The sequence below is a fragment of the Nipponia nippon genome, unplaced genomic scaffold (assembly GCF_047370975.1).
Source record: "Nipponia nippon isolate SJK-2023a ecotype South Korea unplaced genomic scaffold, ASM4737097v1 scaffold_28, whole genome shotgun sequence".
Lineage (NCBI taxonomy): Eukaryota > Metazoa > Chordata > Aves > Pelecaniformes > Threskiornithidae > Nipponia > Nipponia nippon.
Window position 1 is genome coordinate 5,962,494 of NW_028262345.1, and position 20,292 is coordinate 5,982,785.

Here is a 20,292-nt window from a genome sequence, read left to right on the forward strand (position 1 = left end):
ACAGCTTGAGCCGTCCACTCCACTTCTGGGAAAATCAAGCTCCTTTTTGTAGGGCACAGGAGGGGCAATTTGGGCCCTAAGCTCACGGTGGGGTGATGGGTGTGATAGTGACTTCACGTGACTTTGCACAACCTGATCAAGCACCAGCCAGCATTAGCTACTGCCCCGATCCCATGGGGTGCTTCAGGGCCAGCAGGACCAGTGTCAGGGTCTCCTTGAACCTGCTTGCAATGAGCCTTCTTGCTGGCCTTTGCCTTTGGGAGCACCACAGGCAGCAGAGCCTGGGGTCTGTCCTGCTTTCTCCTACTTCAGCCTCCCTCAGCTCACCTCTGTGCCTCCCTGCTGTATTTGGCTTCCCATTTGCCTCCTGCACCCTCTGCTCGAGGAGGGGATCTCAGAGGCTGGGAGGAGGTGTGGGATTTTCCCTGACTGCGGGCAGTGCCTGCACTCCCTGCTGGAATGCAGCAAGAAGCTTCCCTCGTCACCCTGGCGAGGCATCCTGGGGCCTTTGCGCGTGGCTATTTTGGTCCATCTTTTTATCACACACTCCTCCCTGTGGAATTCGCCCAATTAAAACCTTGCAATCTGCAGCCTTCACTCTCAGAGGCAGTGAGTGCTTGGAAGGTCCCCTTCCCAGACACACCATGGCTGCACGGACTGTCCCTCACGCCTACCCCATGAGTTCGGAGTACGAGTTTGCCAACCCTAGCAAGATCTATGACCAGAACTTTGGAGAAGGTAAGAAAGGAGACGGGATCCCCCCGGCACCTTTCTCTCCTCTGGTGCAGGAGGGCTGGTGGAGTCCCCCTGGGGAGACTGAGCTCCAGAGCAGGCCAGGGAAGCTGGAGCCAAGGAATTTTGAGCATAAGAACCCAGGTCAAATCAGGGGGGAATATCCAGGGAATTTCCAGGGTCTCTCTCTTCAGGTCCACTTCCTCCATCCATACCTACTGCTGTCTCTTCTGTCTCTCCCTTATGCCCCCAGTGGTCTGGTATTCGTGCACATGCTGTGCCAACATGGAGCAAAATGTGCCGGGGGGGGGGGGGGGGGGGGAGAGTGCAGCCAGAGGCAGTGGAGAAAAGCTGAGCTGGGGTATTCAGCACAAAGCTGGGCAGTGGTTGGCGGAGGGGAAGGAATGTGGGCAGCAGCAGAACCATTCAACACCAGCACAACAGCATGAAAAGGCAAAAAGCTCCAAGGAAAGCCCCCTGGACAATGGCACACAAAAGGCCTTTAGTTCTTCAGGGCAGTTTCTTCACTGTCAGCATTTTCCATGCCCAACCCTGGCTGTGGGCTTTGCACTGCAAAGAGCCCAGCGCACCTACCAGTCCCTCCCTGTCCACCCAGCAGACATGTGAAAGCTGGATGCCAGCCCTTGGCTTGCTGGCAGCTGCCGACTGTGTTGTGGGAGGCAGGGGCTGGCGGGCATCTGGGTCTGTGTGTGTTTTGGACACACAAAGGTAGGAACCGCAAGAGGCTCTATCTATATGGTGCTGATGTAGTGGCAAAACCAAGGTGTTTGCCAGGTCCCAGCCTCCTCCTGTCACCTTCTCCTATCTGCTGCCAACCATCCTTCTCCAACTCCTTCCCCTGGAAACCCCACACTCCTTACTCTCATTTTCAGGTGTGTCCCCATGTGAGATTTTAGCCCCTGCCCTGTACCATGGCTACTACATCAGACCTCGGATCAATAAGCAGCTGGATCGAGGCACCTCTGAGATAAGCCTCAATGAGCACAAATTCCAGGTGTTCCTGGATGTCTGTCACTTCCTGCCGGATGAGCTCACTGTCCGCACTGTAGACAACCTGCTGGAGGTGATGGGGCAGCACCCACAGAAGGCTGACCGCCATGGCTTCATCTCCCGAGAGTTCACCAGGACCTACATCCTCCCTCTGGATGTCGACCCCTTGCTGGTGAGAGCCACGTTGTCCCACGATGGAATTTTAAGCATTGTGGCTCCTCGGACGGGGAAGGAGGTGAAGGCCAGAGTCAACGAGGTGAAGATAACCCAACAAGAGCAGCCAGTGGAGAAAGAAGAACAGTCTGAGGAAGGAAAAGGGAAGGAAGAGTCCTAAAGGCCCCAGATCTGGGCTTGAGCAGGGAGGGAGGGGGGACAGGGATGGGAAATCCATGGTGCCAGACCCCTATTTCTCACCATCAGTGTTTAGCAGGGCTGTGAGGCAGCCATATGTATGCCAGACTTCTGCTTCTTCAGGCTAATGGCTGGAAAAAGGGACTCGGAACTGAAAAAAGGGGGGGACTAAAGTGTTAGTGTGAGGGACTGTAATGCAAGTTTTCTCCTAGGTCAAGTGCTCATTGAACACCATGCAGGGTGCTCTTCTCTCACCCCAAATGGCAAGGGTCATTATTACCCTAAACTGTGAGGCTGTGTCGCAGTGGGCTGTTAAACAGCTGCTGTGCTTTAGCCCAGAAGGGTACTGGGAAGAAGTGATCCCAGTGCCTCACTTCTGAGCTGGTGGCTGACCTTCGTGGAGACAGAAGGTGCTTGTTGGTCTGTAAAAGTGCCTGCAGCTCTCAGGAGGAAAGAGGAATAAATCTGCCTCTGATCTTCTCTTGTTTGCCTTGGATTCATGTTGCTCCTGGCCAAGCTATTCTGCAGCAGGAAGGATGGACAGTGCCTTAGCTGCTCCAGATGCGGGGAGCAGAGCAGTGGAGAGTTCACACTGATCTCATCTGTGGAAATGGCATCCGTGGGACTTGGAGGGACTCTGTCCATGGGGCAGCCAGGGGCACCTCTGTGACTGGCCCTCCTGGCTCGGATGCAGCTGGAGTTCCTTGCTGTTGTAGGGAGTCCACAGTGGGCAGTAGCCTCGAGGAGAAAAGATGTAGAGTGATGGGCTCTCGGAGGCCCACTGTGCATTTCCAGACCTGGAGCTGGAGTTAGCTCAAGTAAAAATGCCAAGCCATGGTCTGTACTTGCTTCAACCCTCTAGTTTATGCAACACAAAGCTTGTTCACACACAGACCTTTTGAGCCCTTGTGAGGGGAGTGAACCCCAAAATGCTGAAGGGAAAGGCTCTGCTCAGATCCCAAGTACCTTGGTGGCAGCCCAGCACTCTCTGTAGAGTCACAGAGGGGATGAATTTGGCCCCTTTTGCAGGCACTGTGATGCCACTGGCTAAACGAGAAATGTCTCCGTAGTCTTGTGATGTTGGGCCAGGGATCGTATGTGCTGCTATCGGTGGCAGCTGCTGCCTCGGATGGCCTCGAGGGCTCAGCAGGTGCCAGTTGCAATCCTTATCTTGTCAGAGCCAATTAAAGCAGCCAGAATGCTGTGTCACTGGCCAAATATGGGGGTCCCAGGCATGCCTCAGTGCAGCCCTCCCACAGAGGAGAGAGGAGGTTCCAAGGTCCCTGTGGACAGAGCTTCTTCCTCTCCCTGCTGGGATGTGACCTGCAGGCTTCTGTACTCTGCCTCCATGAATACCTAGGGCCAGAAATGCCCTGCTCAGGAGCCTATCTCATGCAGCATACCTCCTCGGTTGCTGAAACACTGGTATAAGGCTGCTCTTTCACCCTTGCCAGGCAAAGTGGGATCCAGACCAGAGTGAACACTGTACAGTTATTTTCTACTTCTTAGGGCCCATGCCAACAATGAGGATCAGAGCAAATTAAGAGCAGCCCTGCCTGCCAGCCTCATGAGAGCAAGTGGGAGGATGGCTAAGCTTCCACCCCTGCCCCAGTGCAGATCAGATACCCACACTCACAGTCTGTACTGCTGAGGGATGCCCTTACTCATAAAGTAGGACCAGATAAGCTGCTGCCAGAACGTATTTCAGACACTCTCAAAATAAAAATCACCTTTACAACAGCCTTTGTCTAAGTCATTAATAATAATTCCAGAGATAATACTGGGCTAGTGACTTTCAATCACCTGAAGCAGCTGCTTTTAAGGGCAAAAACAGCCCAGTCCTTAACTGCTCCCCTCTTTACAAGCCTCTCTCTGCTCCTCAGCACATGCCATACCAGCCTCATGCACCGCACCAGATCCATACCACATCCCATTTGCAGCAGCACCCACCCAAGTCCCGAATCCCAGGAGGGCTGAGTTCCCAAGCCCATATCCCTGCGGTGAGGGCAGAGACCTGTGTCTCTGTGTGGGCTCAGGCATGGCCATAATTTCCTTAGTCCCCTGCCATAAAAGGATTCCTCAAAACTCACAGCCACTTCAGAGCAGCAGCTATAAAAGGCTTTTCTTTGTCTCTGATCTGGCATCTTGTGTACTACTAAGAAGAATCAATGGTCCCCCTGCTCCCTGCAGGCCTCCTGTCACTAGGATAAACATCTTCACTGGATTTGGCACAGGGAGGATGGCCAACATATGACCTGCAAGCTGGGCAAAGTGTGCTTGGCTGAAGGAGTGCACATACACACACACTGCAGACATGGCACATGCTAGAGCATGAAATGCCATCTGGCCCTGCTTTGACTCTGGAACACAAGGACTGTGGGTTGCTGAACCACTGGGAGCTGCAAACAGCATGTGGCCAGGGCTGGGGCTGCACAGGGAGCGGATTCTAAGACAAAAGTGCCCAAAACAGTTCAGAGCTCTCTCTCCTTCATTTTTTATAGACAATACCAGCTTGTTGTGTGCCTGTACCACACCTATCACAGTGTGGTCCCAGTCCCTCAGTGTCTGAGGTACTTTGACTCTATTGCAATAGAAATGCACAGCATTAGTAGTCACTACACAATTCTGTTCCCCCTCCAGCTTTTATTAACCCTGTCTTTGCTCTCCAACAAGTTCATTCTCTATTGCTGGGCACTTGCAGGCTCGTCCTGTGCCAGTTGCACAGATTGTTACCCAGACAATGTCCCTGAGTGCATGAAGACAGCTGCCCCAAGCAGTGATGCAGTAAGAGGGGCTGGCACTGCCTGGTGTCAGCCACTGGGCTGCTCCTCTGCACCCTGGCAGGCTTTGCACAAAATAGCCTGATCGGTTTGCTGACCAGGAGCGCTGGAAGCCATGCTCTCTTTCATCCCTGCAGACACAGACTGAGGAGGGAATGCAGAGTGGCAGCCAAATGCTCTCCAGCTCTGCCAATGTTTTTGATGCCTTTTTGTTTCTCTGATGAAGCTCAAACCAGCAGCTCCAGTATTTGTGAAACGGGCTGATGGGAACAGGCTCCCAGCCTTTTTTTTTTTTTCTTCTCCACAAAGCAACAAAGCCCAAGTTATCCCAGAAATCAAAACAGACACTGGCTCACTAAATCAACAGTATCTGTGGCAAACCCGGAGACACACAGTCTGCAACTTCCCAAGCAGGGACAGACGACTGAGACCACCTGGTCTTTGCAGCACCCTGAGAACATGGTCCTATTGGTACCAGGACTGAATCCCATCTGCCTGCATAAATCCAACCCTAAATTCTCCCCAGGGTGCTGTGGTGCAGGCTGAGCTATGCAATTTCTCCAGCTACATGCTGAGGAGCAGTTTCAGAGCAAGATTCAGGCTCTGCAGGTCACGGTGCAGCTCATTCAGGGTTCAGCAAAGAGAGCAGCTGTGCCCTGTGGTCCTTCCAAAGCAGAACCCTTCTCCACCTGCCATTTCTGGACAGGTACAAGCTTTGGTCTGCACTTGGGCAGATGATAAATGATGCTGTGAGCCTGGCTGAGAGCATGGGTACAGCTGGAGTAGAGGACTAGGGATAGTTCCTGAGATAGCCTGCCAGAAGGGTGAGTTAAAACTTACCCACTTATCAGCACATCCCATGAGGCATTCAGGCCTGCACAGAACTGGGGATGACTGTCAAATCAAAGCTGTGGAGCACAGTTTCTGCTCAACAACTACATTAACATGGTATCTTTCAGTATTGAGTACCAGCTCTCTTAGAGATGCCAGAGATCAGCTACCTGTTGTTCAGTCCAGGAATGACCAGCCACAGTCTGAAGGGCTCTCAACAGGGGTAGAGAGGTAAAATGCACATTAATGTTCTTGCTTGACAGGCTGAGGGGTGAGCTTAAGAGCTGTATTGCAGGTCCTTAATGATGCGAGGTCCCTCATGGGATTCTGTCATTCTCAAAAGCACAAATCTGTACACTTTCATCTACATAGTTTTAAAAAAAATGGATTCCCAGTAATGTCCCTGAGGTTGCATATGCCTTTCTGCCTGCAGCAGAAGCAGCAGCACTAGAGCTCACCTAAGAGTAGACCTGCAAGCCTGCTCTCACCTTTGCTGGGGCATCACCTCCCTCCCAAGAAGATACGCTCTCTTTCTCAAGGTGATGCCAACCCATGCCACACATTTTTCTGACATCCTGCTTGAGATGCAATGATAAACAGCAGGAACAGCACAGAGAGCTCCCACCCTGGTGTTTTTCCTTTTGTTCAGGAACATCTGAAGTCCCTCCTCCATCCTCTTTTGCATCACTGCTGGCATCAGCAGGATGGCGCTGGTGGGAGAGAGGGTTGGTGGAGGGACATCCACTGTACAAATCATAAAGCAGAATTTTAGCCCCAGGGCTGAGGCCTGGAGGCATGCTGCTACCTTGCCCTCTCCTCCCTGGGTAGCAAGAGGTGAGCGCAGGCCCTGGGGGCACGAAGAGCCCAGGGCAAGCCCTCCAGTAGATGGCATGCACGGGCCTAGAAAAGCATCGCTGCAGCTATGGAGAGAAATCTGACACTGCCAGACACTCCCTTGGAATAGCCAGAGGCCGAGCAGGAACCAGGAAATACAAGCTCTCCCTGTCCAGAAAACATTTCTGCTTCATGGAGGAAGGAGCGACATGGGCAATCTCTGCAGCTGCAGGCGACCATGGTGAGTACGGCATCTGCCAGGTATGGGGATGGCAGACACAGCTCTGGGCAGCCTGCGCGGAAGTTTGGGTGGACTTTGCAAGCTTTGCTTCCTTGTGCTGGGTTTGCCAGGGCTCCTGCCTGGCTCTCAGCCCTGCAGCTTGCCAGCTCACACAGAAACTGAGAGCAAGCGAGAACGGGCATTGGGTCACTGCTGTGCAGGTGCCGGGGTGGGGATGGGAGGCTGGGGCAGCCAAAGGCAGGACAGGGGGAGGCGGAGGGGCTTTGTTGCTCCCATGTCTCAGCCCAGACGGGCTGTGGCACCTCCTGGGACTGGCAGCTTGGGTTCCTGCAGCCATGCCAGCAGCTGAGAATAGCTCAGTTCTAGGAAGGATCTAGTTAAAATCCCTGTCCTTGCCCCAGTGGTCTCTGGCCAGGTGCACGCCGTAAGGTGTCCCTTTGGCATACTGCAGGGAGGGGCCCCTGCGGCAGTGCCGGCACTAAGGGCTCCTGGGTCAGCTACCCCATCCTGCTCTCAGCTCATCCAGCCCCTCTCCCTGCCTGCGTCTGTCTGGGCTTTATTTGCGCTTGGGAAACCCTGGCCGCATTTTTCAGATTATGTTGCTCTTTCTCCCTGGGAGGGAGGATGACAGTTTAATCCCTCCTGGCTCATGTTGTGCCCTGGACCTCGTGCTTACAGAAAAAGGGCACAGTGGAGCATCATTCAGTGCCAAGTGGAAATATTTTCAGCTCTGAGAGTGGTACAAGGGGGAGAGCCATGAATATTAGATGAAGTTCCAAGGACATTGTCTCCAACACTGTATTTGTTAAAAGTATTAGAAATTTGTCAGCGCTTTTCAATAATTACAAGAGGCACAGCATCACCTAGTGGCTGGAGCAGAGGAGGAGGTTCAGGACACCGAGGTCCTTCCAACCTGAGCCCTGAGCTGGAGGGCGTGGAGTTTGGGATTTAGGAATAGGAACTGCAGGTGGGAGGTGGAAGGCTGGTTCTTGACACGTCCCCACCAAAAGTCACATTTTCTACTTCCTCTACCCTGTGGCAGAGGGTATATGAGGCACTCAGGGCATCGACTTCATTACTGCAGCGGACAAGGGCCTGATCAAGGAATGCCTGCGGCACAGGCTGGTTCCCCTGAGCAGAGCTGCAGTTGCCAGGCACACTACTGATGCTGTTTGGCAAGGAGAGCCGTGCCACAGCACGGATTGGCAAAGGCAGAAGCTCTGGAATACAAACACCACCATTCCAGTGTATGTTGCGGTGGCACTTTCAGGTTCAGACAGTGCCAGGCCATGCACAAACACTTCTGCCTTCAAAAGGAAGTACAGACCAGAATCTGAAGGTCACTCATCTATGCAGGGCCAGGCAGGAGAGCAGCTTTCTGCTCCATTTGGTGGCAGGATGGCTCCTCCGGGGCAGTGTCAAATTCTGCTCCCCCAAGGCTACTGGACCAGGACTCCTGTGTCCCACTTGATTTTTTCACAGAGGCTGCATGGAAAGTAAGAAGCTGGGATGGTATTTCTGTTGGTGGTGTCACTACTGTCTTCTGGCAGATTCCTGCAGCAGAGGGCAAAGCTCTGGCCAAAGACCCTTTTGACCACGGCACCAGTGTGGGACGCAAGTGCTAACATCTGCCTTATAGACTGTGCAGTGAGGAGAAAGCAGAGCTCTCTCCCCAGAAGCATCATTCCCTGTCCTGCATATGGAAACACACAGGTGAAGAAGGGCCTTAGGCTCCCAGCCTGTCCCTGTGCTGTACAGACTATTCAAACGGGCTCCAAGCAAGGAGAGAGGAAGGCAAATGGGAATGTGCTGTTGTAACATGGGCTTGGGAGACACCTACAGAGGACCACAATCAAGAGCAGACTGGTGCACTGAAGCCCCACTGCAGAAGTTTGTACGATTCATAGCTTTGCCTTGGTGACAGAGGGAAAAAAAATGGTACTTAATTTTAGTTCAGGTGTTTCCAGGCACCTATACTGCTTTTATTTCTGGGTATTTGCTCAGCACCACAGCTTTGTCAGCAAAGAGCTGGGCTTCCTAAATAAAGCTGAAACTTACAAAACGGCTCAGGGGAGGTAGAGACCCACCTTCTTCTGGATGGAAGATCTTTGTCATACTGAAGCATGGGCCCTAAGGGAGACAGAGCAAAGAGCAAGAGACTGAGGAGGTTCCTGAAGTCTTCAAAGAAAAGCCATTACAGCAAATTTTTTCACAGAAGTTACTGATGAAGGAAAGCGTGCCCTCAGGTCTGGGTACCTCTTCAAGTATGGCCCTGTGGAGGGCAGGTCCCCAGGTATTGTCACCACTTGGTTTAGTACTCAGGGCCTCCAGTGTGCATGGACAGCAAAGATGCCAAAATTCAGGACCCACTGTGAAGCAGGCTTGTGTAGGTCAGAAATCAGGTTGGCATTGACATGGGGAAAGGGGAAGAAGCAATATAGGAGCAGGGGCACGTGTGCTGTCATGCAGAATACAACGTGCTTCTAGCAGGCTGTGAGTTAGTTACAACATGTTTGACCTGGTTTTGAGAAGAGGGGAGAGGTTTGCCCTGCTCTTGTTTCCCTTGCCACATCCATTCTAATTACCGCAGATCTGAGGCTGGGAGATGCCGTCTCCTGCCTGGCTGTGATTAGCCTGCAGACAGCCTCAGAATAGCTTCAGCCTACACACGGACTGCTAATGCTCTTTCTACAAAGGAAGGCAACCAAAACAAGCAAGAGCAGCTTGGAAAGCTGATACTGCAACCTCCCTCCCAGGAAAGATGATAGGGACCCTGCTGATTTTGCTTCAAATGGTGCTATTTTAATTACATTTCACAATGTGCCTGAATGCTGTAAAGAAGCAAAGTGCTCTAGCACACCAGCCTCCGCAAGGAGGGCCCTGGAGACCCTGCAAGCTCATAGAGACAGTGGAGGAGGGAGCTGCAAGAGCCAAGTGAGAACCACTGCAAGACAAAGCAACGCTGCCTTGAGCTAGGCCCCTAACTCCTGCGGGCAGCCCCCCAGATTTTGTCTGCCAAGGACTGGAGGGCCATTGGTGCCTCTGTGGGGCAGCACACAGCAGAGACATGAGAAGCAGTGTTTGATCCTTTTGCACAGGTGCATGGCCACCCTGCCTTCCCCAAAGCTGCCTTTGACTTCCCAGGTCTAGCAAGTCTGGTTAATCATTACTGACCATTTTGAAGGTCTCCAAGTTCTTTGCCTGCATTCATGCTTTTTTTGTTTTGCCATTAGAGTGCCAAAGGCATTACTGCACACTGTCCTGCTCACCCACCAGCTGAAACTGCCTCTAAAAGCCAGCAAAGGCAGAGCTCTGCCTCAGGCACTGCATTGTTCCCGCCTGTGGCAGGACTGTCTGGCAAATGGCAAATGCACACGCTGTGGGACATACAATGCTTCTTGGGAACCATCTGGTAACTGTAGCCCCATCAAAAGCACTAACTGCCCACTTTCAGCTGCTGCCTGTGCTGCAGCAGAGATACAGACCCATGTGTGACCCTCAGCTGCACGCTGTGTTGGTCAGCGGCCAGCACCAGATGCACATGCATACACAGGAGGAGCCATACAAGGGCTGGCACCTGCTCTCCTCCAGCCCTCTGAGCGTGATGCAACGATAACATTTCCTTCATGCATCTGGCCCAGAATGTGACACATCTCTGCTCTGCCAGGCAGCCTGCGCTCCCCTGCCAGCACCAGCCTGCAGGAGCTCAACTCCTGGCTCTGTTGTTACAGCTGGAACGAATTTGGCTCCTGTTCATTCCATGGCTGGAACATAGCTGTATTTGGCTTGTCTCTCTCTGGTCACACAGGTACAGCTGAGATTAGCGTTTGGCTTGGCTTATATTAAGTGCATAGCTTATTTGGTTTGGTTGTGTTCTAATTGGAAAACTGAGAACAGGAAAGCTGTCTGAAACATTAAATTAGTACAAGGTCTATGCAGAGCTGCTCCTGGGGCAAGGGGGCCAAAATGCAGGGGCTATCAGAGCATCTGGCCCTAAGAGAAGGGTTTTGTGCCAATTGAGGTCATGCTCTGCACCCTGCATCTTTGATCATACAGCTGTGGAAATGTAGTTGTAAAACTACAGGGAAATGTGTTCTCATTCACTCTGATGCATATGCATATTGGACAGCCAGGCAGGGCTGAAAGGCAAGGAGACTTGGGGATGTCTGTGTGGTATGGTAGGTGTGTCACAGAAGAAGGAAATACATCCCCACATCTCCCCTTTGGACCTTCTGCCTGCAAGAGTCACTCAGGTTCTGGCTTGGCTCAATAGCTCTTCTCTGAGACACTTCTTCGGCTTTTCTCATTACCCACAGATGTAGTATCCTGGGGTGGTGCATTTGGGTTTGCATGTTATGAGAGCAGAGGCTGGGGCTTCTCAGGGCTGACATCTCTCTCTGATTTCAGGAATTGTCCTTCGCCTTTTAAAAGAAAGAAAGAAAAGCAAGGTAAGGATTTGCGAAAATGCTTTAGAGGACAAGAAGAGGTGGAGTGACTGAGCCCCTGGTTAGTAACATTAGTGCTGACTGTGAATTGGATCCCTGAGGCTGAGGTCCCCTCCCATACTCTTTTGTACCTAACTTTCCTCAAGAGAAGTTTGGTAGAAGCAAGAGGCAAGATTTCTTTAAAACTTAAAGCAAGGGGTGTGATGTGCCATGGGACTTGGCAATGGGGAGGGAACAGCAGTATCTTTAAAATACCAGTCTCACATCAAAACACATGTGAGTACTCTCAAGTGGCAGCATAGCAGAAGCTGCATCAAACTCCTGTAAGAGCTGCAAACATCCATCTGACATCAGTCCTGCCGAATAAAGTGCATTTCCTAAGTAGCCCAGTTGTGTCCTGTGGCCTTTGGACCATGCTGGGCAAAATATGTTTGCCAGGCAGCAAAGGAAATAACAAAGTTAAAACTGGATCTGACTTCTCTGAGAGCCTGACAAGGAAGCTCTCTGTGCTGTGTCTGTCCTCCTAGGTTCTGCCAAGAACATTGCAGTCCACAGCGTGTTGTCATCCTGGCAAACCTTGTTTTTTCCAAAGAAACAAGCCCAGGCTTTCTTCTTGGAGGCGGGCCTCAGAGACAGCATTAGGGTTGAGGGTGTCAGATGAGGTAGAAATTTGATTTGTGTCCAGTGGGGAGAGCTCATGGGCCAGACGCTGCATTTCTGCATTCAAAGGTGGAACAATAAACAGTTGTGTTAATCTGATCTGCTGGTGTTTCTTTTTCAGGAACTAATGTGAGACATGAGAGCCAACAGCATCAGCCTGGCAGGAAGGTAAACAGCTTCCCAGAGTTGTTTTCCTAACTGTATGTTGAGAAGACAGAGCTGACCACCACTTCCTAGGCTACATGGGTTGGGAGGACATGGGGCAGATGATTCACAGCTGTGAATCATCTCATCCTACATAGGCTTTAATGGCTGTGGGAACAATGTGCATTGCTGCACAGTGATGTGGGCCCGTTTTTTCCCCTAAAGTGCAGTGGAAGCAGTAGGATGAAATCTCTCTCTGAGCCCGAGGTGTCAGAGGGCTGGACAGTGCTGGGGGCAGTGTGTCTCTGCCTAGTCTGGGGAAGGCATGTGTAGCAGCAGCCCAGGGAGCTGACTTTCCAGAGCTCTTTCTCCCCAAAGGCTCCAACGTACGAAGATGTCCCGGAGTTTCCTGTCTACGCCACCGTGAGTAAACCCAAGAGTGTGAAGCAGGATGACAGCATTCATTACGCAGACATCCAAGTGTTCACCAAGGTCCGGGAGCGCTCTGCAGCTGAGGTGAAGAACTTACAAATGCAGAATGCCACAGAGTATGCCACCCTCAACTTCCCCCGGCCCAGGCTGAAATATGACAGTAAGAATGGGACCCTGGTGTAAAAGGCTTGATGGCCCCCTCCTCCTTCAGCAGCAAAAGGATTTCACAGACTTAGAGATGCTGTAGATGCAAGCTAACCTCATGGACACATCAAGTTTCCCTGAGAAGGTGCAGAGAGGCTGTGTCTTCAACCTGCATTTATCTTCAGAGGACACAGACATATTTATTCTCACATGATAAGTAGTTTCCTATCTGAATCTGCTGACAAAAACCACCTCTTCCCCTTGGAAGAGTTGCCTCTGAAGCTGGCAACCGATCTCCTCTCAGCACTGTGAGAAGACAGAGCTGCTTCTTGGCTGATGAAGGCTAAAACCGCAGCTCAGAGCTGCAGTGAGAAAGTTCCTGCTGTGGCACAGGACCAGCTGAGTGCTGCTCTGCAGATGAATTTGAGAACATGGCATACCGTATTCAATACTGGGACAAGGGAGATGTTGCCACAGAATTTTATGTCATTGTTAAGAAAATTCTGCAATGTGCAGAATGACATGTGGATGATACTGTAAAGAAATGCCATGAAACCTTTAACAGTAGCTACTGCAATGTCTTCCTCCAACACCTGTCACTGTTAACTGCAGTCATGCACTATGTGCATCCCTTTTTCTCAAAAAGCAGTGTTCTATAACCATGCACAGCACACTAAAACCAAGGCCAGAAATGCAGAATTAACTGAGGGGTACAGAACGATTTCTTTCACTGAAGGGCTGTACTGATAAACATCTTTACCCCAACAGGCACAGAAGTGAGTAGTGAGCTCTCGGCTCTGACTGGAAATGAAACAAGGAAAATTCACAATTTAACTGCGAGGCAGCCATTTAAAAGCCACAGCTTATATTTAGGGCAGTTATCCAGTCCTTTGAGTACAGCAGCTGTCTGCATGCCTGAGATACTGGGAATGAATCCTGGTCAACTTTAGAGAGGGCTTTGGATTTTTACTCCATTTTTTATTTCATACTGTCGGCGTTAGTTATAAAACCCAGTAACATAGAGCACACACAATGTGGTGTTTTCTGCTAACCCTCCCAGATACACCTTTGAGAATTTGTTTATGGATTTAAAATAGTGTTAGTAATGTCGTATAGCAATTGTCCAAAAGACTTCTGCCACTGGACTGGATTTGGCAGTTGCAGCACTGGCAGTTGAACTTCAGGCACTAAATCAATGCTTGGCACATTCTGTTCCTAAATAATGGTCTGCATAGCTGAATGCACATTGTGGGACAACCTGTTTATTGCCAGTGCTTAAAAATGGACATCCTGGTATATTTTATAAACACACATAATTTTGCATTTTATGGTTCAGCTTAATGTAAAAAGCAGGAAGGAGTTCCTGCTCATTACAAAAAATAAAGCTGGTATGGGCAGTATTTGTTAAGATAGAAGTGTTTTGAGGACCAATCCGACAATTTTTCTACCTTTTTGCCTGTGCTATCCCGTAGACATCAGCAGGGCTATTGTAAGGCCAAAGTAACATTTGCAGGAGAAGGCCCCTTTTTTATAATGGATATAGTATATTTTTCTACCTGAAAAGGTTTTTTTTTGCCTATGCTATCCAGCTGATCTCAGTGGGGCTATTGTAAGTCTGCAGTAGAAGGCCCTTCATTCATAATGGGTACAGGATTATGTTATTGGAAGGGCTGGTTCTTTTGAGTGCCAAGGATTCCTCTTTCTGCTCCTCCAAGTTCCTTTCCGTACTCCATGCCCAGCATGAAAACCTGTCCTTTGGACTGAGGAGGATTGAATGGGCACAGGATTTACTTACAAGAGTGTGTCAGGGAGGCATGGGACACTCTAGCAGTCAGTCCTGCTAGCCCAGCTGTCAGAGGGGCAACCAGGGACACAGCTCCATATCTGGTTCATGCTGGGCAGCAGTTAGGTACCTCCTTGCACTGAATCGCTGGTACAAGAACTAGAAAGGGACACTGGCTTCAGTTCTGGCCCTCCACATCATAGCAAGAAATCAAATTTTTTAGAAACATTATTAAATATAGACTATGGTTCAGGAGATGGGAGGTTTTCTGGAAGGTGCAGACTCCAACAGGTCATTTTTAAAGACAATTTAAGTGAAACAGCCCATTATTGCAGTGGCATGCACAGCATGTGGTACTGAAGTTTTTCCTCACCCAGCAGGAGAGCTGGGGCTGGGGGCAGCGAGCTGCACAGACACTAAGGTCAAGCTCCTGCGCCCAGAGTGGTGTAAATTTGCACATCCATCAAGTTAAACCAGTTTTGCTGTGGACATAAGTAGGACTGGGTTTGGCTCAGAGGAACTTGCTTTCACTTAGTCACTTCACTCAGTTCTGTTGATCTGTCGATCAGCCCTTTTGTATTCTGAACGAATGAGGGCCTCAAAGCCTGGAAGGGTACTTTACCTCCTATTCCCTAAGGAGCTCCAGCTTCCGTACGTAGCTAGTACTTGGTGTTGTTTCTGGAAGTATGGCCTATCTTAAGAGATAATCAAATGCTCTGCATAGGAACAGGAGTAGTAGAGTAATTTTGCCTGTTTACCAGGCCTCAAATAGATAACATGTGAAAGCCACATGTTCTGCAATAAGGATTTTTCGAAAGGACTTGGTTTTGCACTGAGTATTAAAAGCTTCCAACAGTAAATCTCCTGTGTTTCCCGAGGTTGTTATGTTTAGGTGTCAAATGAGCGTTCATGTATCAAATGTTCCTTGGACATTAAAGATGTAATTTTTAGTTGTAACCAATAAATGTGCACTTTTGGGGGAGGCCGTTGCCTGCTTGCTGCACTGGGGCTCCGGGGGCGCAGACGCGGCCTTCCCGGGAGGGTGCCCGCAGAGCCGGGGCCTGGGGCCCACCTCGCCGGCGGGCTCCTCGCACTCCTCCTGCCCGATGTGGGAGGCCGCAGATGAGCGCCTCGGAGCAGAGCGGCACCGCGGCTGCCGAGCGCCTGCTCCCCCCGGACGCTCCCGAGCCCCGGCGCAGCCCGCCCCGGCTGCAGGCGGGCCCGGTCCGGCCGGGCGGGGCCTGCGCGGGGCCGCCCCTGTCCCCATGGCAAGCGGCGACGCGCCGCGGCCGGGCCCGGGCCGGGCCTGCACCCTCCCGCCCGCGCCGGGCGCAGGTAGGGCCGCAGGGCGCGGGGCCCTGGCGGGGCGGGCCCGGCACCCCACCCCACGGGGACCCCGGTTTTCCCTCTGCCACCCCCTCCCCAGGGGCTCCTCAGCCCCCGGGGCCGCCCTGCTCCTGGGGATCGCCGCCCCTTCCCGCTACCCCGGTCCCCCACCCCGGGCCTACCATTCCCCATACCCTGGTCTCCCCAGCCAGCCCTGCTCCTGGGGATCCCCATGCTCCAGTCCCCCCGGGCTGACCCTCTTCCAGAGACAGCTGGGCCCACACAGCCCCTCCGAGGCCTCGGATCCTTGCCCCACACCTCATGGCCTCCCTCCTCACTCGCTCTCATCCCCACTTTGTATAGTGGCCCCCAAAATACCCCCACCCCGAGCAGATTCAGCAACCCGCCTTGGCTCTGCCTCTGCTACCCGTCCTGTCCTACCCCTGACCTGTGGTCCCTAGAGATGTATCAGGATGACAACCAAGATAACAGTGACCATCTGCCTAAGGGCTATGCTCCTGCCCACCTTTAAATGATTCTTAAAAACAGTGATCCGTACTGTCATTCAGTCTTTCTCAAGGAATCTTACCATTATCCATTCTGTTAACTCTTCCAAACTCCCCCACCTTGCCTTTCACCAGACTTTACTCCGGACTTCTTTAGAAGACTAAGCAAAGAAAATATAGATTGCCAGAAAATTCCTAAATATAAATGTCAGTATGTGGAATTGTTTCCTAAAATTATTTATGAATCTTTGCTGTCTGGACTAAATGCACTGAATCAAGTACTGCCTTGAATATTTGACACTAGGGACCAGCACAGGTTTGGCTGGCATATTTGACTTCTGTTGAATTTGGATTCCTCCTCCACAAATGGGAAGAGATGATTGGATCCTACGTGCAGTGTAAGCCAGTGTAATCAGGAATCTTTTTTACAGGTGTTTCAGGGGAATTCTGTCTACCATACATACTTTACATGTGGAAGAAAATACAAAAATAGGTAAATTTCCCTAAGACTGTAGCCCTTAAATATATTTTCTGCAGGCAATGAAAGAAGGTGGCAACTTTCCTCCTTCATTTTGCTTATATTCAGACATTTCATTGGTAAGTCTGTTCTAAGAAAATTCTTTCATTTGTATTTAATACATTTGCTTCTCGCCCTCAGGCTTCAAGGGTGAAGGAGTGCTGGTACATTCCCTTGGCACCGAGCTGAGCTGTGGCATCCAGCATGGGAACTCCGGTGGACATGGTGCCCCGACACACATCACAGCCTGCTGCATCCTCTGTGAGTTTCCAGGAGTCCTTTTTGTGTCTGACCTCTGTTTTGGATACTTGATGGGGAGGTAGGGAGGGGACACTCAGTGACACAAAGGCATTAATTGCGTTGGGCAGCTCTTTTTGCTATTAGTGCAGTCATGGCCTCACAAGCCTCACAGCCTTTTTTTCTGAATCAGCTTCACTTGCTTTTATTTCCCCAACCAAAATTTTATTAGCAAGAGCTGAACCGTGGCCATTGATCTTCCTCTCTTTCTCAAAAGCTGGTAAGTGAAACTATCAGAGAATGTTGATAAAGTGCCTTAAAATTCTTGGGTGAAGGCTTGAAGGAAGGCTTATGTGTTGATACTGCTGGTGCTGCTATGCCATGACGACAGCCTCATCACAACGACAGGAAATGGAGCAGTAACAGGGCCGTGTCACGCACCTTGTCCGGAATTCAACAGGGGCAAGGACAAGGGTTAGGGTTATGCTGAAAATGGCCAGGAGAGGGCAATGCCACCAACCAAACTGCCATCCTACATGTTTGTTTTGAAGGTCGCTCACACCAGGAACAGTTGATGCGGAGATCCTTTTGATATCATTGCCCCGTGCCCTTCATTTTGGAATCATCTTCAGGGAGAATTATGAAGCATTAGTTTTAGTGAGAGGCTGTTTTGTTTGCTTCTTGCAAAGACAACATTCAAAGGCATCTATTATGATGTTATAAAACTGAAAGAAAAATATGATTCCTGCTACAAGAAGCTTGACATTTAAAAGTGAAACACAAAGATGGGAGAACTAGCGTTTAATTTTTAAAAGGTACTTTCAGCATACACATTCACCCAAGATGCATTTATGTTACTACAATAAACAGAAAAATGGCTCAGCATGCTCTGCCTCTCAGTCTGACCATCAGAAATGGCCTAGTTTCTATTCTCTGACATTCATATTGTCAAAGCGAGGCAGTTCTGTTTCAAAGATAAGAAACCCCATGTAGAAGCAAGTCTTTGATGACAAAATCTCTGAGGGAAAACATACTGCGAGCAGGCCTGTACCTGAACCTGGCACGTATAATGAGAACACTTTGCCTTTTGCTGTGTTGATGTTCTAGTAGGTAGAAGCTCTGTAACGGGGATATGGGACCACCTGAATTTCAGACTCCAGTCCCAGCTTTTCTTGGTTGATCCAAAAAGGAAGGCAGGGTAGGGCTTCTGGCTTGAATAGTCTCTCCAATCCAAACCAACTTCTTCACAGTTCCCCCAATATGTTCAGCCGAGACAGTATTTCTGCATTTCTCAGGGATTGCACTACTGTGCTATGGGTGACACATCTGGCTTTAGGTCCTCTGATTTGTGCCAGGAAATAGGGAGATAGGGAGTAGGGGTGAGAGAAATGCTGCTCAGTAAAAAATATCTAGAGCTTGCGGGGATTATGAGCATAAAATATTTAATCTGCTATCAAATTCAGAAAACAAATTATAAAAACAATTGCAGAACACCTAACAGCCATCTCTGTGCATTCAGAGTGCATTTGATTTTACATCAGTACATCTGGAGTTAATTTTTTTTGTTCCAGAAATTGAAGTGATATAGGGAAGGGATGACCTCAGCATCCTTACCTGTTAATATTATAAGTCTTCTATGAATGTATATTTACTATGTAGCACTGAAAAACAGATAATAAATATAACTTTTTCTTTGAGATTATTAGTCAAGAATAGTATTATAAAGTCTACAGAAAAGGCTCAGAGTGTATTTTGTGGTTGTTGGGTTTTGTTTTTTTTAAAATTAGGTCACTTGCTGTCTGATGGGAAAACCACTTATTCATTTTTTCTATGAAATTTTATTGAAATTGCAAAGGCATAAGCTACTTGATTGCATCACAAAAAAGGGGGATAAATATTTATTGCTGTCTATGTAATGGCATTTTGAGTCTCAAAAGTAAACTGGATCAACATACTAACCACCAGCATTGTCAGCTTACAAGACTTTAAGCAAAGCCTTGCAGTAATCTGTTTTGCTTAACAGATGTGATATTACAATCAATGAAAACATAAAAATCTCAATTCCCACTGAATTATGAAAAGTAGGGAAGGCAAACATGAATAAATAATTTAAAACATGTCATGGAGATGTGGGGGCTGACTCCTTTTTGAATGACTTGTGTTGGTTACAGAGAGAAATTACCTGTTGCTTGTCTTTCTGTATAGTTGCATCTCCATATGTGACAGGGTAAAATGGTAAAATTATGCAATTGCTTTTTCCTCCAGATGCTTCAATACTTAGGCAGAAAAACATGTTTGTTTTTAAATGTGTCTCTCACTTAGAAATGCTCGGCCAGATATTTTGAAATCTGAAGGCACAGTCTGGTATCACTGGGCAGTACTTGCAGTGTTGCTCTGTGGACTGGCAGCCAGAGCCCCTGGCAGAAGGTGTCTTCATCCAGTCTCAGAGGTTTTTCTTTTTTTTTTTCCTGGGCTTTCACTGTAAGGTGAGATGAAGTTTGAGAGATTGGCTGGAGATACTTGATACTTGTTTCTGGAATGAATGCAGTTGTTATTGATTTAAAAAATTTGCTGGGGATTGTATTTCATTCCAGTTTGACAGTTTTATGTTTTTTTTCTTCTTTCAACTTCATTGCCAGGGCAGCTAGAGCAGGGCCGAGTACCGTGCAAATGTTAATAGCTGTGTTGTGGCCTGGTTTGCAGCTTCCTGTCTCCACCAGGTTGTGGACAGCGCTGCTGTTTCTTCGTGGCTGCAGAACGATTGCTGAGGGTTAAAGCTGGCAGCTCTTACAGTCTTTCCTTTTGCTTTTCTAGCTAAGCAAGGCATCTGCTATTTGCCGTTCTTTGACTCTCTCCCTGCCCCCATGCCATACAAGGCTTGCTGTGTTTGGTGGGTTTGAAAATCTCTTCTACGCAGTAGGTTTTGTGTGAGTATGACTGCTGGAAATGGGTTTCAGATGTTTCCCCAGCTCAGTCCTGGGCCTGCATCTTGTAAGCTGAAGCGTTTCTATGGGAACCGTATGACATCTCTCCCGCCACTCCCCCAGCAGCTTCCTCTCGAGCATGCCCAGAGCAAACCTTGACTTTGGCTCAACTATCTGTGTGCAGTAACGGGCTGCACATATGGGACTATGAATGCGGTTCCTGATGAGCTCCAACTCTTTGTCTTTGGGAGAAGGAGGAAGAGGTCGTGCCCAGAGCTGGAGGATCTGCCCTGTGTCCTCTGAGACCCTCGCCCGTCGGTGGGCTTGTGGAGAATGCTCGCTTGTTTGGCCAGGGGGAATTTACTGGATATTCTTCAGGAGGGCTTCACGGAGG

General features: G+C 49.7%; 3 protein-coding genes across 4 annotated transcripts in view; all 3 read left to right on the forward strand.

The window, feature by feature from the left end:
* Nucleotides 1-591: 591 nt before the first annotated feature.
* Nucleotides 592-2,574, forward strand: HSPB2 (heat shock protein family B (small) member 2). Its single transcript, XM_009472270.2, has 2 exons — nucleotides 592-738; nucleotides 1,626-2,574. The coding sequence occupies exons 1-2, from the start codon at nucleotides 645-647 to the stop codon at nucleotides 2,075-2,077; spliced, it is 546 nt and encodes a 181-aa protein (XP_009470545.1). The 5' UTR covers nucleotides 592-644; the 3' UTR covers nucleotides 2,078-2,574.
* Nucleotides 2,575-6,606: 4,032 nt separating this feature from the next.
* CUNH11orf52 (chromosome unknown C11orf52 homolog) lies at nucleotides 6,607-15,344 on the forward strand. The gene is made up of 4 exons (XM_009472269.2): nucleotides 6,607-6,780; nucleotides 11,188-11,228; nucleotides 12,007-12,053; nucleotides 12,408-15,344. Exons 1-4 carry the CDS (start codon nucleotides 6,749-6,751, stop codon nucleotides 12,642-12,644), a joined length of 357 nt encoding a protein of 118 aa, XP_009470544.1. The 5' UTR covers nucleotides 6,607-6,748; the 3' UTR covers nucleotides 12,645-15,344.
* A 4,735-nt stretch (nucleotides 15,345-20,079) lies between these two features.
* DIXDC1 (DIX domain containing 1) overlaps nucleotides 20,080-20,292 on the forward strand; it is a 38,646-nt gene continuing 38,433 nt past the window's right edge. For both annotated transcript variants that reach the window (XM_087763486.1, XM_009472267.2), the window contains exon 1: nucleotides 20,080-20,291. In XM_087763486.1, coding sequence (XP_087619612.1) covers nucleotides 20,232-20,291 — 60 coding nt within the window. In that variant the 5' untranslated portion in view covers nucleotides 20,080-20,231. The remainder of the gene's footprint in view (nucleotide 20,292) is intronic.

Bases quoted from the DNA above. Each gene is read 5' to 3' on its own strand.
- CUNH11orf52 (XM_009472269.2), top strand. From the start codon at position 6,749: ATGGGCAATCTCTGCAGCTGCAGGCGACCATG. The intron at 6,781-11,187 runs GTGAGTACGGCA...CTCTGATTTCAG, and splicing joins TGCAGCTGCAGGCGACCATG to GAATTGTCCTTCGCCTTTTA. The intron at 12,054-12,407 runs GTAAACAGCTTC...TTCTCCCCAAAG, and splicing joins AGCATCAGCCTGGCAGGAAG to GCTCCAACGTACGAAGATGT.
- HSPB2 (XM_009472270.2), top strand. From the start codon at position 645: ATGGCTGCACGGACTGTCCCTCACGCCTACCCCATGAGTTCGGAGTAC. The intron at 739-1,625 runs GTAAGAAAGGAG...TCTCATTTTCAG, and splicing joins TGACCAGAACTTTGGAGAAG to GTGTGTCCCCATGTGAGATT.